We start from the raw sequence: 21,298 nt of genomic DNA on the forward strand, positions 1-21,298 counted from the left end.
AGAGTGAATACAGCAACTAGACAGTGGTTACCATAGCAGCAGCCATGTGGTGGAGTGCCAGGTCAGAAGCCAGTGGGAGTGGGTTGGCACATGAGCAGAAGGTGAGGAAGTGGAGGGCATTCAGCTGTGAAGGGTGGAAGGGAGAGAACTAAGGTATACAGGCAGAGGAAAAGGCATGAGAGTCTGAGCATAACCGAACACCTGTAGGAAGAACACAGAAACAAGGTGAGGGTGAAGTACAAGAGCAAATAGCCATTGCAAACTGAGTGTAGCAGGGCAGGTCTGGAGCTGAGAAACAATAGCTTCATAGTTGGCCCAAAGGCCAGCGGATGGCATGGAGGTTAAAGATGGTTAGATCTCATATGACCAACTTTACAGTTCAAGTCTTATACTTGGTGGCTCCAAAATCTCACTGGGCCTGTGTGCTCTGCACACACACCGAGGGCCTTGATGGGATGTGGAGGGACTGACTGGTGGGCATCAGCTTCCCCAGCTTCATCTACGTTGTATGGATCCAGGTGGGGATCAGGATGATCCCCTAGAAGCCAGGCTGCTCTTGCTAGAAGAGGCCCTGGTGATGAGCAGGCAGCAATGTCCACACGCCCGCCCACCCACCTCTGTCTTCACTCTCCCCTTCGTAGTCTCTGGGTCTCTCCAGTGCCTCAGCCAGCATGTTCGGGAGTGACGGCAGTGAGCTGATACTGCATTTTGTGACCCAGTGCAATGCCCAGCTCACCCGTGTGTTGGAAGAGCAGCAGAAGCTGGTGCAGCTGGGCCAGGCCGAGTAAGTCCTATGGCATGGTGGTTCAGAGTGGTGGCTGAGGAGGGGGGACTCAGCCCCCGTCCCAGCTGGCCCCAGGAGACCAATCCAAGCAGAGCCAAAAGAGAGTGTCGTGGAGCTGTCCTGCTGCTTTGCTGGGACTAAACCCAGCAGCCTGTCTGACAGCTTTTGTCAGCCAGCAGAGGGCCCTCTTCCCTCGGGGCTCAGTAAGCAGTGTAGCAAGGAGCCCCTGCCTTTGACCCAGAGACACACAGTTTTCTTTTCCATCTTCCAGGAAGAAGAAGACAGACCAGTTCCTGCGAGATGCAGTGGAAACCAGACTGAGGATGCTGATCCCGTACATCGAGCACTGGCCTCGGGTACAGAGTCCCTGTCCAGGCCCCAAAGCACAGGAATATTAGCATTTATAATTCTCTGTACCTTCCGCTCAGAGGGACTATGCGCACTGTTCACAAATTAGCTCATTAACCTTCGTACACCCAGGAATACTCAGTACTCCTGGTAGAGCTGTGTTTCAGACCAGGGAATGCCAGACCATAACTCTGAGAGAGCCCTCTGCATGCAAATGTGAGTGGCCCTGGTGTTGTCCCGGGTGGACTCCTGGCCTGAGTGCTGCCAGGTCGCCGATGAGGGGGATTCCACGAGGTTAGAACAGCCAGAGATGTGACGGGCATCTTCGTGCGGTCCCAGCTGTAGTGTTACAATGTCACAGACTGGGGCTTCCTGTCTGCTTGTCATTGTGATCCTTGGGGACTGGCATATTCATCCCTAGGACTCTTTTCCCCCCTGAAGCTTCATTTTTTTCTCTGTTTCAAAGCCTGTCACAGCCGATCATTCTCTCAGTGACAAAGTGGTGTCGAGTCAGAGCTCCTCAGCAGTGAGAGGGCCTCAGATCATCTGGTGTCCTCCGCCCAGCTGGAAGACTATGGAGCTGGAGTTTCGGTTACTTGTTGACAGACAGTTGAATGTCTGTCGCACACCTGTCTCAAAGCCAGGCCAGGTGTGGAGGGAGCGGAGGGAGTGCAGTGCCCCGCTGACACTCGCCGCACTTGGTTTTCAGACCGCTGGCCCTGCCCACTGTCCCTCGTGAGCAGAGCAGAGCAGTAGGAGTGCCATGTTGGTTGCATTCCTCACACTCCTTCCTAATGCAGCTCCGGTTTCCTACTGGGCTCCTCTACTAGGAGCAAACTTTCCAGCCAGCCAGAACGTCTCTCCAGAAGGCACAGCCAATGGATTTTAGAGTCAAGTGACAAGACCTTGTCCTGGTAGGGCAGGAGGAGCCAGTGTCTTCCATGTTTGAACCATCAGTTGTACTAGATGAGGGATTTTTGGTTTCAGAAAACAGAAATCAACTGAGTTAAGGAAAAAAAACAAAAACAAAAAAAGCAGAGAGGATTGAATGTGCAGCTGCAGTGCTGCATCAGGGCAGGGGTGCTGCTGGGCCCCGAGAGGGGCCTGGAATTGGGTCCTGGACACCCACGGACTCCCCTCCTAGCTCGCTCTCTTCCTCTCCATGACAGAATAGTGTGCCCTTTCCTGTCCCTGCTCTCGGTACTCTTATTAAAGAGACCAGTCTAGTCCCTCTGGCTGTCTGCATTCCCAGTTTTAGAGGCTGAGAGACTCTGACTTGGCTGGTGTAGGACAGGAAGGTGCCCCTGGCCCCCATCAGCTGTAGTCAGGGTTATTGGCTGTCAGGAGCTCACACGGGTGGGCAGAGACGGTGGTTTCCAGAGGACCAGAGCTGGGCGGCGCCCTGCCGTCCTTCAGTGGAGAGGTGAGATCCAACCTCCCCCGTGAAGTGCAGCACCTCTGCTCTCTCCCCCCAGGCCCTCAGCATCCTCATGCTCCCTCACAACATCCCGCCCAGCCTGAACCTGCTCACCAGCATGGTGGATGACATGTGGCACTACGCCGGGGACCAGTCCACTGACGTGAGTGCTTCCTGCAGGCCCCTGGGGCACTGGGAAACTCGGCCTAAGCGTTTCTGCAAGGTGGTGGTGAAATGTCCTTGATCATCAGTCTCTTCAGGGGGCCTGCAGTGTCATTCCCATCTGATGTATGAGGAAGGTCCCTCAGCATGCCACGGTGGGTCTAGGTCAGGTGCATTTGGGGACCAGCATTGGAGCCACAAGCCAGTGATTATTTCCTCTGAGCTACGGTGGTGACAGGCATCATGGGCCCTTGCGATTGGGCACCGCTTTGTAGCCATTTCCCCTCCCTCTCCTTAGATACAGATTCTGCAGAGAACTCCCCAGAGTGTGTCTTTCCTGAGACTGGGTTTGGGGAAAACAATGCCATGGAGACACTCATTGCTTTAAAAAGAAACTCCCTTGCCAGCCCATCTCGGCCTGCTTTGCCAAGAGATTAATGAACTCCTTTAAACAAGCACCAGGAGAGAATCTAACTTGTTAATGCTCTCATATTTCTGATAGGAAATTATTTAAAAAAAAAAAAAGTATACCTTCATTAAAGAAATTAAAATGTGATAGTACTTCATGGAATCCAGGATGAGGAAGCACAGGGCTACGCCCACCACAGTCATAACAAAGTGCTTTAATAAACTCCCCCCATGTGGGACTGTACCACCAGCGGAGATGCTAGGAAAATGAAATTAGGGAGCAAAGAAATGAAAGGAATAAAACACCGGGCAGCTGACTGTCGTCTGAAGAGTAGTTTTCCAGGACAGTCAGAAGTTGCTGAGGGACTTGCACTCTCGGTTTTGTCCAGATAATGCACACAGCAGTCCGTGATCCTGTCTCCGCCCTCCCTTTGCTGAGGAGCACGCTGAGGACTGGCCAGAACTGGCCGATCACAGAGCCTCCCCAGCACTCAGCCGTCCTCAGACTCAATCTCTCTCCAGCAGTTCCCCAATGGACTGGATGTAGCCAGATCCACTGGGCTGGGTACCAGACACCTCAAATCCTGACACTTCAGACCCACTGACTCTAACCTAAGAGGTCGGGCTTGAGGTGGTATTTTTAATCCCCCAGGTTTCTGATGCCCAGCCAAGTTTGGGACAGTATTGTGCAGAGGGCCATATGTGTCTGCGGGAATGAAGAACTCAGAGGAAGCCCAGGAGTCCCTGTAGCCTTGAGTCAGAACTACCCCAGGCTGCCCCTAGCACACAGCAGTAATGACCCTTCCCCGGGGGCTTCTTCACAGTTTAACTGGTACACCCGCCGAGCCGTGCTGGCTGGCATCTACAATACGACCGAGCTGGTGATGATGCAGGACTCCTCCCCAGACTTTGAAGACACTTGGCGTTTCCTGGAAAACCGGATTAACGACGCAATGAACATGGGCCACACTGCCAAGCAGGTAGTCGGGAGCTAGTTTGGGACCCTGCCTCAGTAAGCACACCTGTCTTCCTTGGGCCCTAGCTGGCCACCCGGTTGGTCTCTTGCTCTCTTCTGGCCTCGGCTGACAGTCTTGAGGTCCTTCTCAGGAGACTGGTTCATCGTGCCAGTCCTGCTCTAAGGGCCATGCTTTGCCCATTTGTGACTGTGTCGTTCATACTGCTTCCTCCAGCACACAAGGCCCTCTTAACTCCACCCATGGGGGCACATAGGGCTTCTGATTTGTCCCATCTGTCTGACCTGTGCACTCGTGCTGAGGGCTTAAGGGAACCTGACTCCAACTCAATCCTTTCTAGGTGAAGTCCACTGGAGAGGCCTTAGTGCAGGGGCTCATGGGGGCAGCGGTGACGGTAAGTATGGCCCAGCTCCCTCCTCCCTAGCCCTGTTCTGCCCAGCCCTGGGGTACTTTACAGCATGTGTCACACACAAAGTTTTATTGCCTTAAGGCAAATGATAAGACTAGTTCAGCCCCAATGTCTGGGTACCAAATAGCCCACCTTTTCATTATTTTTACTGGCATCAAGAAATATTGCTGACTCGGGACCAGCAGTTGGCATAATGGCTATGTCACTGGACTCCCATGGAGTCGACTGCACTTTGAGTCCTGGACCTGGTGGTTTAAACTCACACTGGGCACACATGCATGCGTACCCAAGATCTCAAGAGGAGAGTGGAGGAGAAAGAATTGCGGTGTGGCCATCCCCTCTTCCCCTGAGGGACGATTTCTTGCTTCCTGTCTCTCTGTCTCTCTCTGTCTTTCTGGTGAGTGCACGCGCCCTATAGCAAAAACCTCTTCGGAAAAAAAAGAAAGAAGAAGAAATACTGACTCCCAGGACCTTGTGTGTCATTGTGCTGTATCATAGCCACAAATGCCACCTTGTAAACCCTGATCTTTCCCGTTGGAGCTTTGGAGGCAGCGCAGGTCCTCACCACGCTTTCTGTTTTCATCTCTGTACCAGCTCAAGAACCTAACAGGTCTGAACCAGCGCCGCTATGTCACTGGACTCCCATGGAGTCGACTGCACTTTGAGTCCTGGACCTGGTGGTTTAAACTCACACTGGGCACACATGCATGTGTACCCAAGATCTCAAGAGGAGAGTGGAGGAGAAAGAATTGCGGTGTGGCCATCCCCTCTTCCCCTGAGGGACGATTTCTTGCTTCCTGTCTCTCTGTCTCTCTCTGTCTTTCTGGTGAGTGCACGCGCCCTATAGCAAAAACCTCTTCGGAAAAAAAAGAAAGAAGAAGAAATACTGACTCCCAGGACCTTGTGTGTCATTGTGCTGTATCATAGCCACAAATGCCACCTTGTAAACCCTGATCTTTCCCGTTGGAGCTTTGGAGGCAGCGCAGGTCCTCACCACGCTTTCTGTTTTCATCTCTGTACCAGCTCAAGAACCTAACAGGTCTGAACCAGCGCCGGTGAGAAGAAAGGTGTAAGCTCAGGTGCCTGGAAGGAAGTGAGTGGAGAGACTGAAAGGGCTTTGAGAAATACGAAGCGCCATCCACGTAGCAGGGTGTTCACGAGAACTGCCACAGCCGCTGGGAAACCTCAAGGCACTTGACGATACTGTCCTGTTCCGGGATTGGACTGCTCCTCCATTTCTGATACCAAGCCAATCCTCCTGGTGCCTTTCTGCATCGCAGCTGTATGACTGAAAAGTGGGACTCATCCAAACATTCACAGAAACCCAGCACATCCCTGTCATGGTCTCGGGCACCTGGATCCATTTATCTTTCCTAGAAATGCTCTAGGGCTCCCAGAGTTAAGGTCCGAAGCCACCACAAGGTGGCAGCTCATCCCCAGCACAGCACAGGCATGGGCACACACAGGCGGTCCTTGGAGCCTCTTCCCTCTGGGTGTCCTCGGAGGCTGCTCCTGGGATCACCCTGGAGAGCTGCCTCACCTGAGACAGGTGTCTGCTGGGCGGTGATGCGCAGCCTGCCAGAGGGCTGACTCCGGGCCTGGGGTCACATCACACTAGTACATATTGCAGAATTATTAGTGCATTTAGAGCCTGTAAAAACAATGAATAAATATGTTTGAATCAGTTTCCTCTTGTGTTCTTTCCATATAGACAAGATGGGTATCCAAGGCCCCAGGAGGAGGCAGCAGTGTATTGGGAGAGGCTTGAGGCTAGCAGCTGGGAGAACTGAGTTCTGGCCCTGATAACTGCTGGGTAAATACAGCAATTTGTATCTCTGTAAAATGGGGCTTCTAGGGGCCTTCCCCAGACCATTCGCCCCTTGGCTGCCCTTGCCTGTCCTTAGCCATTTCAGAGGGATACATTCCTTAGCTTTAGTCATTTTCTCAGCCTCTGCACTCTGCACATCTGGTTAGCCTTGTCATCCACTTGGCTCTCTCTTGCCTTCATCAGCTAAATATTGATGGGAGGAGTCAGGAGATAATCGGTCTCAGATCTCTTCTTGGCCTCCCAGTGGGTTGTCCGCACCTCTCCAAATTCTTTGTATCTCTTGATACCCCGTCAAGTTCCTGCAGTAACTATTCTGAACTCCACTGCATTCTCTCTCTTACCCTACATAGCATCCATCTCACTCAGACAATTGCAGATTTTACTGAAGTCACCGGCTGCGGAATAAAGGCTGTGCCCCTCCTCTGACTCATGGAGAGGTGTCACTGCTTGCTAAGGCAAAGTTGTCTTAATCCTCTAGTTACTGTCTTCTACCCTCTAAAGCAGTCCCTGCCAACTTCTATTTTAGGTCCTTTTTCTTTTTTCTTTTCTTTTTTCTTTTTTTTTTAATGATAGAGTACCTCTGTATGCATGAGAGAAAAAAATTATCCTCATTGATTTCCAGTTCCTTAGGATCAGGATCTCAGGTGCCTGTGTGCATGCCCAGCATGTTTTCAGGGTTTCCCAAACCATAGTTGTCCGTGTGGCTTCCAGCACCGCAGTTCAGTATGCCATGGACTGTGCTGCTTGACTGATAGCCTTTTCTCTATGGGCAGCTGCTGCTTTCCTGAGGCCCACTAGACCTCACTGGGCTGGTCTATCGATCGTATGCCTGATGTGGTGTATGGTGCCAGGCAACGAGGACATACAGGTGGAGAGCACCCACCCAACCCACAATCACAAGAACTGTGGCTTATGGAGTACTATGTTCAGGTAAAGGGTACTGAATCTTCCTGCAGCTTCCAGAAGTTCATGATCCAGACTTGAGGGTGTAAAGGGAAAAGCATCATTCAAGTGTTCTTCGCTAAAGTGTATATGCATTGTGAAAATATACTTTTGTTTTCTCCATAGATGTACAAATTTACTTCACTCTTTTAAGGGCTTTGTGTTTTCTTATATGTATGTATGTAACCAGGTTTCTGTCAGCCAATGTGTTTTATCTTTTGCCATTACTGACAGTACTGCAACGGACCTCCCTGTACATGTATCTTTTTTTAGAATTATTTATTTAATTTTACTTGTTATTATTATTTTTTTATTTGATCAGAGAGAGAGAAGTGAGAAAGCAAGCCACCAGGTCTGGGACTCAAACCACCATCAACCATGTGGTAGTCCAACGCCTTAACTGCCACGCCACCTGCTAGCCCCTGTGCAAGTATTTTTTTATTGCAACTGGAAGTACTTCTGCAGTATGAACGCTTAGAAGTGTTATTGTTGGGTCAAGGCGGTATGCATGTGGTGCCCAATTACCCTCCTAGGTGGGAGAACTGGTGCGTGCTTAGGTGGGGCTGTCCCGGCCTCCGAGCAGCAGGTGGCGCTGCCAGCGCGTTTCCACGGAAGCGGCTAGAGCCAAGCTACCCGACTTCCGGTGAGGCGGCGGCGCAGGCGCAGCGGGGCGGACGCGGGAGGGAGGCCGGCGGGCCTTGGGGCGAGATGCCGTACGCCAACCAGCCCACCGTGCGGATTACGGAGCTCACGGACGAGAACGTCAAGTTCATCATCGAGAATACGGACCTGGCGTAAGGGCTGGCGACTGTGGGGCGCCCGGAGGCCGGAGCCGGGGGTGGGGGTGGTGTCCTTCCAGAGCTGCCCCTGTGCTTGGGCTCTGGCTTTAGGGACGTGGGACGTGTGGCCGGCCGGTGGAGGCTGCGGAGCCCTCACACCGCTTGGTTTTCCATCCTTCAGGGTGGCCAATTCTATTCGGAGAGTCTTCATCGCTGAGGTTCCCATAATAGGTAAGCGAGCCCCGCCTCCTCGATGCCACACCACAAGTTCCAGTCCCCTTAACACCTTTCCCGCACACCTTGGCCTCCTGCCTTCAGTTCTTGGTTCTGGCTGGAGGTGGGGGATGCAGAGAAAGCTGCAGGTCCGTAGACTTGATCAGACGCGGTGACCACCCATGGGACTCTCTTGGCCACGCCCCTGTTCCCACGGGTCGCTTATGCCCGTCCTTAACGTAGGCATTGCTGAGGAGTAAGGATTCAGTAGTGCGCTCACGTGGTTCACATTATGCCGTTTCCATTTGTAGTCTCTGTGAAACTTGAGCAGGTTACTAAACTTTTGTGAACTGCAGTTTCCTCATCTGTAATGTTCAGACATTGATGAGATTTACCAGGGGGAATCGCAAGGATGCAGTGAGCTAATCTGCCTTAAGTGCCTTGCATTTAGTGTTTAATACTGGTAGATGTCATTTCGGGTTTTTGTAAATCTGTTCCTTATGGAGCCTGTCAGTGCCAAGAATGCAAAGCTGTGTAGATCAAGGCGTCCACACTGTTGATGGCACTCGTAGTGAAGTTGCAGGGGTAAGATGAATCCAGAGCCCACGCTAATGCGGGGTGGACTTGGCTCAGTAGCTCAGGAAGGGCATAGTACAGTGTAATTGGCGCTTGGAGGAGGCTGAGTCTGCCCCAGATGTTTTATGCACTGCCAGTACTTGTGTAAAATGCAAGTGTTTTCTGAGAGTCGGCTCGAGGGTTTGAATTAGGCAAAAGACATATAAGTCATAGCTGTTGCATCTGTTAAGACCAAATGATTAGTGAACGAGAACATTGTTGTTTCATCCCTTCTCCCCGTTGCTTTAGGACATCCTGGAGTGCTGTCCTCCTCCTGCCTAGTGAGTTTATGCCTCTGAGCCCCAGCTCATGAGTAAAATGGGAAAGTTGTGCTTCATGATGCAGCCCTGACATTCTGAGTCTATATGCCACTTTTTTCACAAATTCAGTTCTGCAAGTAATACTGAGCATCCACTCTAGGATACAAAGACATCTCAAGACCCTCCTCAAAGGAATTCTTGAAACATGAGGTAGAGACAAGACATACACAAATATTACACAAGGCAAAAACATAAACACGTTTTATGGCTTAAGGGAAGACTATGCAGAGTTTTGTAAGGGTGGAGTTCAAAGGAGGGAGTGATCACACCTGTAGCATGGAGGGCAGGCAAGGCTTGGTTTTCAGGAGTCTCAGGATTTTAATCTGTACAGGGAAAGGAAAGGACTGGCCAGAGGTTGCACCTGGGGGAATAAAAAGGCTGCAGAGCTGGCTCAGCAGGTGATGTAGAGGTTAAGGTGCTGGATCCCACATGGCCAGCTTTGTGGTTCAAGTCCTAGACCTGGAGGCTTGAGAATCTCACCAGCTTGAGAATCACACTGGGTGCTTATGTGTGCCCGCCCAAAATTTCAAAAAGAGAGTAGGGGAGAAGGGATTGTGGCGTGGCCATTTCCCCAGGAATGGTTTCTCACTTTCCCTTTCTCTGTCTTTCTCTGACAAGCACACACACACTACAGAAAGCTTAACAACAACAACAAAAAATACTGAAGCGTGTGTGTCATGGACCTTCCCTGGCTTGGGTTGAGGAAACCATGGAAGATAGCAGCACAAAGCAGATGGGGCATGGCTGTGTCTAGGCCTCGTCTGCCTTCTGTTCCTCGTGTCCACTCCCCTCATCCGGCAGTCAGACAGTCGGGTGCTAATGCCCTTTGTTCTATCTATTCATGTGCTGATGTCATTTATGAAAGAAAAAACGTGTACTTAAGACAAGTGTGTGGGAAAACAGCCCTTACCCTTTACCAGCTCCTTACTGGCAGGGGTCAGGGTTTATATCTCACATGCTGTGCCCGTTAAAGGAATTCAGTATACATATGTTGAGTGAGTGACATTAAAGTGCTAAATTGGGTGATCCATTTCATAAAATGAGAGGTGAGGCATAAGTCTGTGTTGTTCTGTGAGGTTTGCCCTAACTTTTAGGTGTCCAAATGGTTTGTGGCTTTAGATTTGATGTTGGCCCAGGTAGCAGATATAAGTGCTTCTCGTGGAACTTTTCAGCTCAAAGAAACATTCTCACCTGTGTAGTATTCCCCTAAGTCGGTGTACGGTACAAGGAGCCCCTTGCATTAAATTCACCTGGGCAGGCAGGTGTGTGTGTGTGTGTGTGGCCGGGGGGGGGGGGTGTTTATATGGTTCTTGTTAAAATGCAGATTCCTGGGCCCCAGTCAAATACTATAAAATCAGAGTCTCAGGAAGCCTGAACCCGGCCTCTGCAGTTTAGTCAGCAGTGAGTGATTTCTGTCTTAAGAATTATAAGATGAATTTGGTGGCTAAATTGCATGTCTGTTTCCTTCATTTGTAGCCATCGACTGGGTCCAGATTGATGCCAATTCCTCAGTCCTTCACGATGAGTTCATTGCTCATAGACTTGGTGAGTGCTGACCTGGGAAGGTGAGAGGGATAGTTCTGAGCCTGGTGGCAGAGGAAGAGGCTTCCTGCCATCCTCCAAGGGGTTCTCTCTGAGTTCTCATCTTGGGTTGGCTTTTGGCCTTCTTTAAAGTGCTTCTCTATGTCTTACAGGCTTAATCCCCCTCACTAGTGACGACATTGTCGACAAGCTGCAGTATTCCCGGGTAGGCTGCAGAATTGGCTGCTGTTGGGGCATGGGAGTGTGGGGGCACTTTAGAAGACAATGTAGAGATGCTGCCTAGAGCTCGAGGTTGGCCTTGTCCCTGGTTCTGATAGGGCTTTAGATTGATTAGGGTCACAGGGCGTCAGGGAGTCGTCACACGGGAGACAGGTGGGTATCCACTGAATGCGTGCACGCGCCTGGCGTGCATTTAAGCCACAAGGTCTGGGGCTCGAACCGTGGTTGACTACATGAGCGCCCAGCAACATAGCCATTATGCCAACTGCTGGTCCCCATGTTTTATTTCTTAAAAACAAAATCTAGGGCTATAAAACAAACATTACAGATACTAGTGGGGACAGTCGTACACAATTGGCCATATCTTAGTTATGCATACTCTAGGACCTAGCAATTCCTTGTTAATTTTTTTTTCCTAGTATTTAGTAAACAAAGATAATGCCTTCCTTTTTCTTAGAGATTTTTGCTACGGGTCACTTGTACCCACCAAAAAGACAGAGATAGAAAACCAGAAATCACCTCCCTTCTCCATTTTTCTCTCAGGATTTTGGGCACACACGCACATGTGCCTGGTGTGAGTTTCAAGCCTCCGGGTCCAAGACTTGAACCATGGCTGACCACGTGAGAGTCCAGCAACACAACCATTATGCCATCTGCTGGTCCTGTCCTTTTTTTTTTCTTTAAGTTTTCACCAGAGGCAGAGAAGGAGAAAGCACTCCCCTCAGTGGGGCATGGTCATGCCACAATCCCACCTCCATTTTTCCATCCTGTTGGGGTTTGGGGCGCACATGCATACACATAAGTACCTACTGTGTTTTTCAAGCACTGTGGCTGGGACTTGAGCTACAGTTAGCCATGTAGGATCCAGATCTCTTAACCACTAGGCTACGGGGCTGGCTGCCCTCCTCTCTCTCTATTTTGCTTAATTTTTCTGCAAATCTACAGGAAAGTTGAAAACAGAATAATAACTACCCATTTACTTTTGACTCACACTTAATAATTGTAAACATTTTGCTACATTTGCTGTATTATTTATGTAATTTCTTTTCCTGAACTATTGGGAAGTATCAGCTGGCACTCTTATACTTCAGAGTGCAGTCTTCTAAGAATATTGGTATTTTTTTACACAACCACACTTACCATGCCTGAGATAATTAGCATTAACATAGATAATGAATGTCTGTATTCAGTGCATATTTACATTTTCTGGCTGTCCCCCACATACCCTTTATCGGTTTTTGTTGGTGGGTTTATGATCTATAGTTCTTTAGTCCCTTCATTTCAAGTAGACTCCTCTCCTTTTTTAAAAAAAGTATTTTATTATTATTTACTATCAGGCATGTACACTCACCAGAGGTAAAGAGACGAGGTGCTGACAGGTGGAGTGGTGGTTAAGGTGCTGGACTCCCACATGGCTGACTGCAGTTTGAGTTCCAGACCTGGCAGCTTACTTTCTCACTTTCCCCCTCTCTCACTCACTCTCTCTCACTTTGTCCCTCTCTGGTCAAATTTAAATAAATAAATAAAGATAAATAAAATAATTCTTTTTTAAAAAAAAAAAGAGAGAAGGAAAGTAAGAAAGCAAGCAGCCAGGTCCAAACCCTAGTCTGCTATGTGAGAGTCCAGCACCTCAACCACCACACCATCTGCTGGTCCACAACTCCTCTCCTTTTTAATATACTTTTTTTTTTAGCTTGAAGACCTTTTCATATCTTTATCTTCCATTATAAGAATCAAAAGGCTTGAGACCAGCAGTTGGCATAATGGCTATGTCGCTGGACTCCCATGTAGTCAACCGAGGTTCAAGTCCTGGACCCAGCGACTTAAACTCATGCAGGGCACCGTGTGCATGTGTGCCCAAAATCCTGAGAGGAGAATGGAGAAGGGATTGTGGCATGGCCATCCCCCCTGGGGGAGATGATTTCTCGCTTTCTGTCTCACTGTCTCTGTCTGTCTTTCTGGTGAGCGCATGTGCCTTGTAGCAAAAACCTCTCAAAAAAAAAAGGAATCAAAAGACTCATGTACTCACCAAGGAGAGACACAGAGAGAAAAAAAGCAAGACAGCATCCCCTATGAGGCATAGTCATGCCGCAGTCCCTTCTCCATTTCTCCCTCCTTTTGGGATTTTGGGCACATGAGCTGCTGGGTCTGCTACTCAGAAAGCATGATTGGATGTGTGGGATCCTGTTGTGTAACCATCAGGCCATCTTTCTTTCTTTCTTTCTTTCTTTCTTTCTTTCTTTTTTTTTTTTTTCCCCAATTTTTGCTCTAGGGTGCTTGTGCTTGCTGGAGAGAGAGAGATGTAGAGAGAGGGAGGGAAAGTGAGAAATCACCCCCGCTAGGGATAGGTACACACACACACGTGTCCTGTGTTTTTTAAGCCATGAAGTCCAGGACTTGAACCGCATAGTCAGCCTGTGGGATCCAGCCACCTTAACTACCACATCATGGGCTGGCCCCATTCTGCCACTCTTTAGGCCACTGACTCTTGACACAACCTATCCCCATGTTAGGGACTAGCTGCTGCAGTTTAACTTCAGGCTAGAGAGAATTACTAGAGTGGTGGCATGCAAACTGTTTCTCACCACACCAGTGAGAGAACTAGTATACTTTTGATGTCTGTGAGAGACTGAGGGAGAACACAATAGCTAGCCACCCCTGGATAGTCTATAGTCACACAAGGTGAGATGGGAAGGCAACTTAGACCCTTGAGACTGAACCACCTGTAAAAACATGAAAAGGGGGACCAGTAGATGACATAGTGGTTATGTCACTGGACTCCCATGTAGTCGACTGTGGTTTGAGTCTCGGACTCAGTGGCTTAAACTCACGCCAGGCATGTGTGCATGCGTGCCCAAGATCCCAAGAGGAGAATGGAAGAGAAGAAATTGCGGCATGGCCATCTCCCGTGGGAGGTGGTTTCTTGCTTTCTGTCTCTCTGGTCTCCTTCTGATGAGTTGTACGTGCCCTATAGCAAAGAAAAAGAAAAAAAGAAAAGGCCGTAGTCTAGAACTTGGAAGGTACTTTTTTCTATTATTCCCAGGATTTTTTTTTAAATGGTAGTTACAGTCCCAGCTGGTCCATTTGGTTCATAAGAAGCTGCAGAAGGAGTGTGAGCTCATCATCCTCTCCCTAGCTACTAGCCTTGGCTCTCTGAGGAAGCAGGAGTACGCTCAGGGCCAGAGTGAGGCATCAGCAGTGCATCCCCCAGTGGTGGCCTGGCAGCTGGTGGGGACGGGAAGGAGATGTCGGTACCCATGTGTGTCTCAGTTGTCTCTGAACTTGAGCAGATGGTTACTATGAGTTGGTGTACCAGATTGTCACAGCCCACAAGAACCTGGAGACTGTGATCCACCCTTTCTTACAGAGACTCTTAAAGAACTAGGACTAGCAGCAGGGAGCCAATCAGGATTCTCCATCTCCATAGACTCACTCCTGCTTCTCTTCCTGCCTCAGGACTGCACGTGTGAAGAGTTCTGCCCTGAGTGCTCGGTGGAGTTCACCCTCGACGTACGGTGCAATGAAGACCAGACCCGTCATGTCACATCTCGAGACCTCATCTCCAACAGCCCCCGAGTCATTCCGGTCGGTGTCTGAGAGCCTCTTCCCGACCCAGGGCTTCTGCTCTTCTCTTTCCAGCTCCAAGTGGGCCATACTGGACAGGAGTCCTTAAAACACGTTGACCTTCCTTGTTACCCTGTGCCTTAACCCAGTGCAGAGAAGTGCTGATTTTGGAATCTTCTTGGGTAGAAGCATCACTGGTGCCTTGTGCCCTGTGTCACCCAAGAACCCTTAAAAAGGCTGCTGAGTTGTTTTGAGTGAGAAGGCATCATTGCACCATCAAGTGGGGTTGGAGGCCCAGGAGGCACCCCTCGCAGTTGATTGAGATTGTGATTTGGAGGTAACAGGAGATGGGAGACGAGCAGTTAATTAATGCCTGCGTTTGGGCTCCCTGCAGGTGACATCACGGAACCGAGATAATGACCCCAATGACTACGTGGAGCAGGACGGTAAGGGGCTTGAGAGAGTGCGGGCATCTTCGTGACTGTTGCTATGTGGGCCAGAGGGAGGCAGAAGCCAGGCACAGCTGCTTGTGCTGCCTGGGCTCCTGGTGCATTGGCCCGGGACCCAGATGTATGTGGTCTTCTCGCGGCCCTCCCAATCAGAATTCGGAGTTCCATGCCTCTCCCAGCCCCTGATTGACTCCCACCCCTCCCTGCAGACATCCTCATAGTCAAGCTGAGAAAGGGCCAGGAGCTGAGACTGAGGGCCTATGCCAAAAAGGGCTTCGGCAAGGAACATGCCAAGTGGAACCCTACTGCAGGGGTAGCTTTCGAATATGATCCAGACAATGCGCTGAGGCACACAGTGTACCCCAAGCCCGAGGAATGGTATGTTTCCATCTGGAGTGAAGGCAGCCATTTGGGGTGTGGGGGAGTGGTGGAATAGGTCATTGATGACCGATGTGGGGCTGGCTGTCCATGAACTTAAGTGTCCTGAAAGCAACAGTGGCAACTCTGACCTGTGTTTGACCTCAGGCCAAAGAGCGAGTACTCAGAGCTGGATGAGGACGAGTCCCAGGCTCCCTATGACCCCAACGGCAAGCCAGAGAGGTAAGATCCCAGTCTGGCCCAGAAGGTATGGTGTGTAAGAGTGCACAAGCTGAGTCAGGCAGTCCCTGTCCCTCCCATTCCAGTTCTCGCAAGGGACTGAACTGAGGAGGGACTCGAACTGCTGAAGTAAAACTCAGATATGCGCATGTCTGGGCCCAGTCATCGTCCCTGTTTTGGTCACTCTGAGAAAGGGGCCCACCAGTTACCCACTGTCTGTATTCTGATTTCTACCCCCAAGAAGAGGTCCAGCAAGGGATAGAAACTGACTCGGGTCCTCCCGTGAGGAGCATGAAGGGGCTGGAGCACATGGTCACTGCTTATGTGATCCTGCAGTGTCTCTTGAGTGTAGAATACTCAGATCCCTACTCGGCTCAGTGCGGGACACCTGGAATTGCCTCAGAATTTCCACAGTAACCTTTTCGAGGGAAATGGTGTCTCCTTGAAGTCCTGCAGAGTGGTTGGGACCACTCTGTGTAAGAGGTGTTAGGAGAAAGGAGACCATCCTGGGCAAGGTCAGGTACCTGCCAGAATGGAGTTACGTGCAGGAGGAGGAAGGGGCCCATGGCCAAAGCTTGGGCCAGCAGCTTGCCCTGGAGGGCTCTCATCAGACTCTCCTCTTAGGTTTTACTACAATGTGGAGTCCTGTGGTTCTCTGCGCCCAGAAACCATTGTCCTCTCGGCCCTCTCGGGATTGAAGAAGAAGCTGAGTGACTTACAGACTCAACTGAGCCATGAGATCCAGAGCGACGTCCTAACGATTAACTAGCTGCACTCGCCTGTGTTCAGCAGCGGGGACTCCGGCCAGTGGGATTGTAGTCTCTAGGAACTCCCCCCGTGCCGGGGCAATAGATGGCTGTTACTCAGGCATCTCTGCAGGCCACCAGTTCCAACCGGCAGGGGTCACAGGCCACTAGGGATGCCGCTGACACGAGCACAGGTTTTCCTGGAGCACCCCTGGCTCTGCCTGCTGTGAGCCAGTAGTGCTCCCCAGAACTAGGACATCCCTTCCACCGTTTGACATGCCTGTAGGGGGCATACTGCTTCCCTGTCGAGAACCACTGAGTGGGATTTCTCTCCTGATCATTCAGCTCTGTACTTTAAACCCTTTCTATCCAAAAGGAAGGGCTTTCACAGATGGGAGTGCCAGGACTTTCATACTGCTTACAAATCCTTCTAGTCCCTTCCCCCGGGCCAGCCTACTGGTACTTCAATTCCCAGGTATCCCAAAGTAGCCCTTTGGGAATAGCATTGGAGCGTGGCTGTCCTCTTCCCCCACAAATAAATATGCTGTTTCATTCTCTATCCATTGGTTATGAAGTCCTTCACGGCCAGCAGTCTATAATCGAGTAATTCAGCGGCACAGGGTGTGGGGGGGACCAGAATAGGAGGGGTGGGAGGCCCTCCCACATCAGTGGTTTCTCCTTCATGAGGTTTCTGGCTCTGACCACTTAGCTCCGTCTCCAGGTAGAGCACATCCAAAGTGTTAATCAGGCAGCCTGGAGGAAACCAGAGATCCAGTACAGAAAGGAAGGGATATTTATTGATTGACAATAGCTGTCTTTTTAAAAGTTTTTATTTTTGGCAATAAAGAGCACAACATAACCTCCTTCATGCGTCATCGTGCCACCAGCTGAGCCAGCCAGCTCTGCTTCCCTCCCCAAGGTCTTCAGACCCCAGCTCCCCCATCCAGGCTAGCGGAACCCTCTGCTCATTCCCCGAGTCACATTCAGGGCTGAGCTGGCTGTGCCACCCCCCTGGCTCTTGGGTTCCTTTGGGAGGGGCCTCTTGCTTTGTCATCTCCTGCCACAACTTGAATAGTGGTTATTTACAAGGTCTATTCCCACAAATCAGAGACCTAAAGTATTTTTTAAAAAAACAAAAAACAAGAAAACCACGCAACCAAAGGTTTGATGTGAATAGAAAGATAGCCCTTCTGCACGGTAGTCAATAAATACCAGCACTAGAAAATCAATTGCTTTAATTGCATTTCAGCAGGGAGCCTCAGCACCATGTGGGGAGGAGGAAATGGGAAGGTCTTGGTTTCTGAGTGCCTTTGGCTGGCCAGAGGGTGGCCACACAGGGCGGAGGGCCTCCCTCTGCTGGGCAGCATCCACCCCTGGGCAGGGGTGGCAGGGTGCTAGGGCAGTCCTGCCTGGCCTTCCCTCCTGGCCTGGCCCTGGACAGGCACGCACTCCAGCCATCCTCCACCTGACTGAGGTAATCAGTACCCCCGCCCGAGGGCATCTTCTCAGCCTCCTAAGCAGGAAGGAGCCTGTGCAGAAATTACATTTTAAAACCAGATTTTCACCTGAGGCGGCAACCAGATGTCACCTCTGCTTAAAATTCCCAAGTGGGAGGCTGCCAAGTGGCACTATGGAAGTTCGGATCCTTCCTGTGCCACTCAAGGCCAGGAGGAACTGCAAAGCCACCTGGTGTCTCGGCCCCTGGGCTGCCAGCAGTCGGAGTGCCAGCCTTGAATTCTGATTGTCCCCTCCGCTAGCCCTGGCAGCTTGAGCAGGTCCTGACAGCAGGAGGCTGGACGATGGAGGACAGGGAAACAGCTGCCCTCGTACTCAAGTAGCCTTGGCCGTGGCCTGACCGTGGGGTTAAAAAAATGTGTATGTGTCGGCAGGGGGGGTGGGGGGAATCTCAGTAATATAGAATATGTTGTAAGCCATATATATTAAAATCATTAACAGTATACAGTCCCAGGGTAGCTCCAGCCCCTCACACATGCTCAGGTGCTGTGGCCAGCCCTTTGCCTTGGTCCAGCCTCACCCTTTGGGGCAAGGGGGGGTACGGCTTGCTCCACTGCGGGCTCCTGGCCAACAGCCCTTCGAGGCTGTCCTTAGTACGCTGCAGTCAGCCCTGCAACAGGCAGCCCTCTGCAGTCATCGGTGCACGCCAGACCTGCTGTCATTGTGATGGGGTCTTGGCCTCGCTGCTCTCCCCCGGGGTGGACTTTGGCTTTAGCAGGATGAATCTGTTGAGGAGGTCCGTTTCTGAGCTGGCCTGGGCTGCCCCATACCCCTCACCTGTGGGCACAGAAGCAGGCTCAGACTCAGATCCAGGTCAAAAGATTCCTGCTTAGCAGGCCTCGTCCTCCACGGGGCATGGGGCACAGCAGCCACTCACCGGCAAAGCTGGAGGATTCGGCGATGTTCTGGGAGCCCGTGATGTGGTGCCAGTAGGCGCTACGGGGAAGCATGGTCGTGGGCGTGCAGGGGTACGAGTAGTGTTCCGTGCCCTTGTTCAGCAGCTGTGAGTGAGAGAAGGGTCTGTCGAGTTAACTTGGGCAGCGGCTAATGTCATCCCTGAACCGCCAGCCCAAGCCCCTGCCTGCCTCTGCTGTACGTGCTAGCCAGAGACTTAGCCCGCAGACCCCTGGCACTCAGGCCGACGCCATTGCCTTACCCTCACGTTCTTCTCCATTTCCAGCAGGACCCGCTTGTGCTGCTCGGCGATGGCCAAGGTGGCGCTGTGGACCCGCTGGTAGATCTGTTCCCCCTCCTGTGTCTGGAAGGTGTAGAGCCCTTCCCCAGCATCACACATCCTGGGGACACAGGTGGCATGAGGGCAAGGTAGTAAGGACCCCCAGCCCACACATGTACGTGCTTGACCGAGCTCTTCTGCGTGAGCGGTAGCTGCCGTCTGGGAACAGGCAGGGCTGTGGTCTTGGTGACTGTCCACAAGTTCAAGTGTGCCGAGCGTGGCCTATGTGCCAGGCGGTGGTCTACATGCGGTCCAAGTCAGCCCATTCGACCTTCTCCCCCCACCAACCCGGTCTGTGTACTAATACTGTGTCGTCAGAAAAGTCATGATGCATTTTTGCAAAGAAAAGCAGAAAAATATGCCTTGACTTTTCCAGCAACCCAGTAGTTTACTCATTGTGTATTTCCTCAAACCAGTTCACAGATGGGGAAACTAAGGCACAGAGAAGCTAAGTCACTCAGCTAAAGTCACATACAGGGTTACCCAGAATTTAGGCAAGGTTACAGAGTTCAGGCGAGGGGATACCCAATCTCAGCATAACTCGGTGAGGCTGGGTACTTCCATGATCCTTTTTGACAGGTAGGACAGCGAGACTCAGGTTCATAATCAGGGCCAGCCAGCATGTGGGCCCAGGCCGTCTGACTTGGTAAACAATAGCAACAGAGCTGCCTGTTACAGGTAAGTTCTTAGCCTGGACATGGGACTGTCACATTCCCCTTTGTATTGCTCTATACTGCCTAACAGCACAGGGTGGCCACCACCCTGGCCGTGAAGGGACAGGCGGGGAGGCGAGAGGACCCTACCGGCCAGCCTCGAAGGTAAAGCGTGTGGCATCCCGGCCGTAGCGGCGCAGTGAGCAGAGAGGCCACGAGACGAGCTTCACGCGGGGGTTGTGCGTGTCCCAGAGGTAGATGTTCTCGTGGGTGATCTGCAGTTTGCACTCGCCGTACACGTCCAGGTTGGGGCAAGGCAGCAGGAAGACGTTGAAGCGGTCTGGAGGAGGGAAGGACAGAGAGGCCGAGACCTCATCCTCATCTTCCTCCTCCTCTCCCCCTCCTCTCCACTCCCACCCCAGGGACAGAGCCAGGCCTCACCTGTCTGCTCACACTGCACCCCTGGGGCCAGGAGGTCAGGCTCTCCCAGACTGATGTCGTTGAGCCGGGACCCCAGACACTCCACAGACAGTGTCTTGTACCACTCCTCCGCCTCCAGCTCTGAAGAAAACGCCACCTTGTCATCTGCCACTCAGGGTTCCCAGCAGCCCACCCCACCTGCTTCCTCTGAGGGGTCCCATCCCGCCAGGCAGGGAGGGCAAGGCTAGTGGATTCTGCTCGCCTGCCTCACCTCAACCCTGGGCACCTGCTCCGTCAAAGGCACGCACACCCCACCCACACATCACCATCACCATCTCCAGCCAGGGTTGGCCCCAGCCTGCCTCCTCCTGGCTGGACCACTGACTAAGACCAGCCCAGAGAAGGCCAGGTAGCGGCCTGCAGCCCCAGCACCTCACCCGAATCACAGGTGAAGGTACGCGCCGAGTCATCAGTGAATATGATGGCTACCGCCTGCCTCTTGGTCTCCTTGGGGAGCCGGGTGACACACTTGACATTACTGATTTCAGTCACCTAGGACAGCAACCACAGGGAGTTAGCCAGGCCAGAGCACCTTCCTCTGTATCCCCCACAGCTCTGCCACCCTCAGGAAGGTGCCGTTGGCCCTCAGGACTCAGCAAATCATCTTTGCTGCCCCCTAACCTTGGGGCAGCCTCGAAGGCACACTGATTTCTCATCTGGATACTTCTCCAGCCTCTGGGGCCCTTTGCTGGAGGATTTCCGGAACACCAGCCAGCACCTCCGGTAGATCTGTGGAGCAAGATGATAGGAGGGACCAGCAGTTAGCATAATGGCTATGTTGCTGAACTCCCATGTAATTGACCCATGGTTCGAGTCCCTGACCTGGTGGCTTAAACTCACACCGGCGGGAACCAGCAGTTAGCATAATGGCTTTGTCGCTGGACTCCCACATAGTTGACCGCGGTTCGCGTCCTGGACCCGGTGGCTTAAAACTCACGCCAGGCGCGTGTGCGTGCGTGCCCAAGATCCCAAGAGGAGAATGGAGAAGGGATTGCGGCGTGACCATCCCCCCCGGGGGGGTGATTGATTTCTCACTTTCTGTTTCTATGTCTCTCTCTGTCTGGCGAGTGCACGCGCCCTATAGCAAAAACCTCTCCAAA

At 51.6% G+C, this 21,298-nt stretch overlaps 3 protein-coding genes across 3 annotated transcripts in view; 2 read left to right on the forward strand and 1 right to left on the reverse strand.

Annotated features, from left to right (window-relative positions):
* Positions 1–6,188, forward strand: part of COQ9 (coenzyme Q9) — a gene marked incomplete at its 5' end in the record, with an annotated part of 20,243 nt that extends 14,055 nt beyond the window's left edge. Inside the window, 6 exon segments of the mRNA XM_006148475.2 lie at positions 642–784; positions 1,056–1,140; positions 2,608–2,712; positions 3,944–4,099; positions 4,434–4,487; positions 5,526–6,188. Of these exon segments, the coding sequence (XP_006148537.2) occupies positions 642–784; positions 1,056–1,140; positions 2,608–2,712; positions 3,944–4,099; positions 4,434–4,487; positions 5,526–5,561 (579 nt within the window).
* A 1,723-nt stretch (positions 6,189–7,911) lies between these two features.
* POLR2C (RNA polymerase II subunit C) lies at positions 7,912–16,875 on the forward strand. Its single transcript, XM_006148425.3, has 9 exons — positions 7,912–8,066; positions 8,233–8,282; positions 10,676–10,744; positions 10,894–10,946; positions 14,417–14,545; positions 14,919–14,970; positions 15,183–15,351; positions 15,499–15,573; positions 16,195–16,875. The coding sequence occupies exons 1-9, from the start codon at positions 7,981–7,983 to the stop codon at positions 16,337–16,339; spliced, it is 828 nt and encodes a 275-aa protein (XP_006148487.2). The 5' UTR covers positions 7,912–7,980; the 3' UTR covers positions 16,340–16,875.
* A 253-nt stretch (positions 16,876–17,128) lies between these two features.
* DOK4 (docking protein 4) overlaps positions 17,129–21,298 on the reverse strand; it is a 15,685-nt gene continuing 11,515 nt past the window's right edge. Inside the window, exons 3-9 of the mRNA XM_006148426.3 lie at positions 20,820–20,927; positions 20,576–20,690; positions 20,160–20,279; positions 19,869–20,058; positions 18,988–19,126; positions 18,709–18,832; positions 17,129–18,608 (exon numbers count right to left, since the gene is read on the reverse strand). Coding sequence (XP_006148488.1) covers positions 18,490–18,608; positions 18,709–18,832; positions 18,988–19,126; positions 19,869–20,058; positions 20,160–20,279; positions 20,576–20,690; positions 20,820–20,927 — 915 coding nt within the window. The 3' untranslated portion in view covers positions 17,129–18,489. The remainder of the gene's footprint in view (positions 18,609–18,708; positions 18,833–18,987; positions 19,127–19,868; positions 20,059–20,159; positions 20,280–20,575; positions 20,691–20,819; positions 20,928–21,298) is intronic.

Source organism: Tupaia chinensis, unplaced genomic scaffold (genome assembly GCF_000334495.1).
Source record: "Tupaia chinensis unplaced genomic scaffold, TupChi_1.0 Scaffold000235_1, whole genome shotgun sequence".
Taxonomy (NCBI): domain Eukaryota; kingdom Metazoa; phylum Chordata; class Mammalia; order Scandentia; family Tupaiidae; genus Tupaia; species Tupaia belangeri.

Coding starts and splice junctions, on each gene's coding strand:
- POLR2C (XM_006148425.3), top strand. CDS start 7,981: ATGCCGTACGCCAACCAGCCCACCGTGCGGATTACGGAGCTCACGGAC. Junction 8,067..8,232: donor ATCGAGAATACGGACCTGGC/GTAAGGGCTGGC, acceptor TCCATCCTTCAG/GGTGGCCAATTCTATTCGGA. Junction 8,283..10,675: donor CGCTGAGGTTCCCATAATAG/GTAAGCGAGCCC, acceptor CTTCATTTGTAG/CCATCGACTGGGTCCAGATT.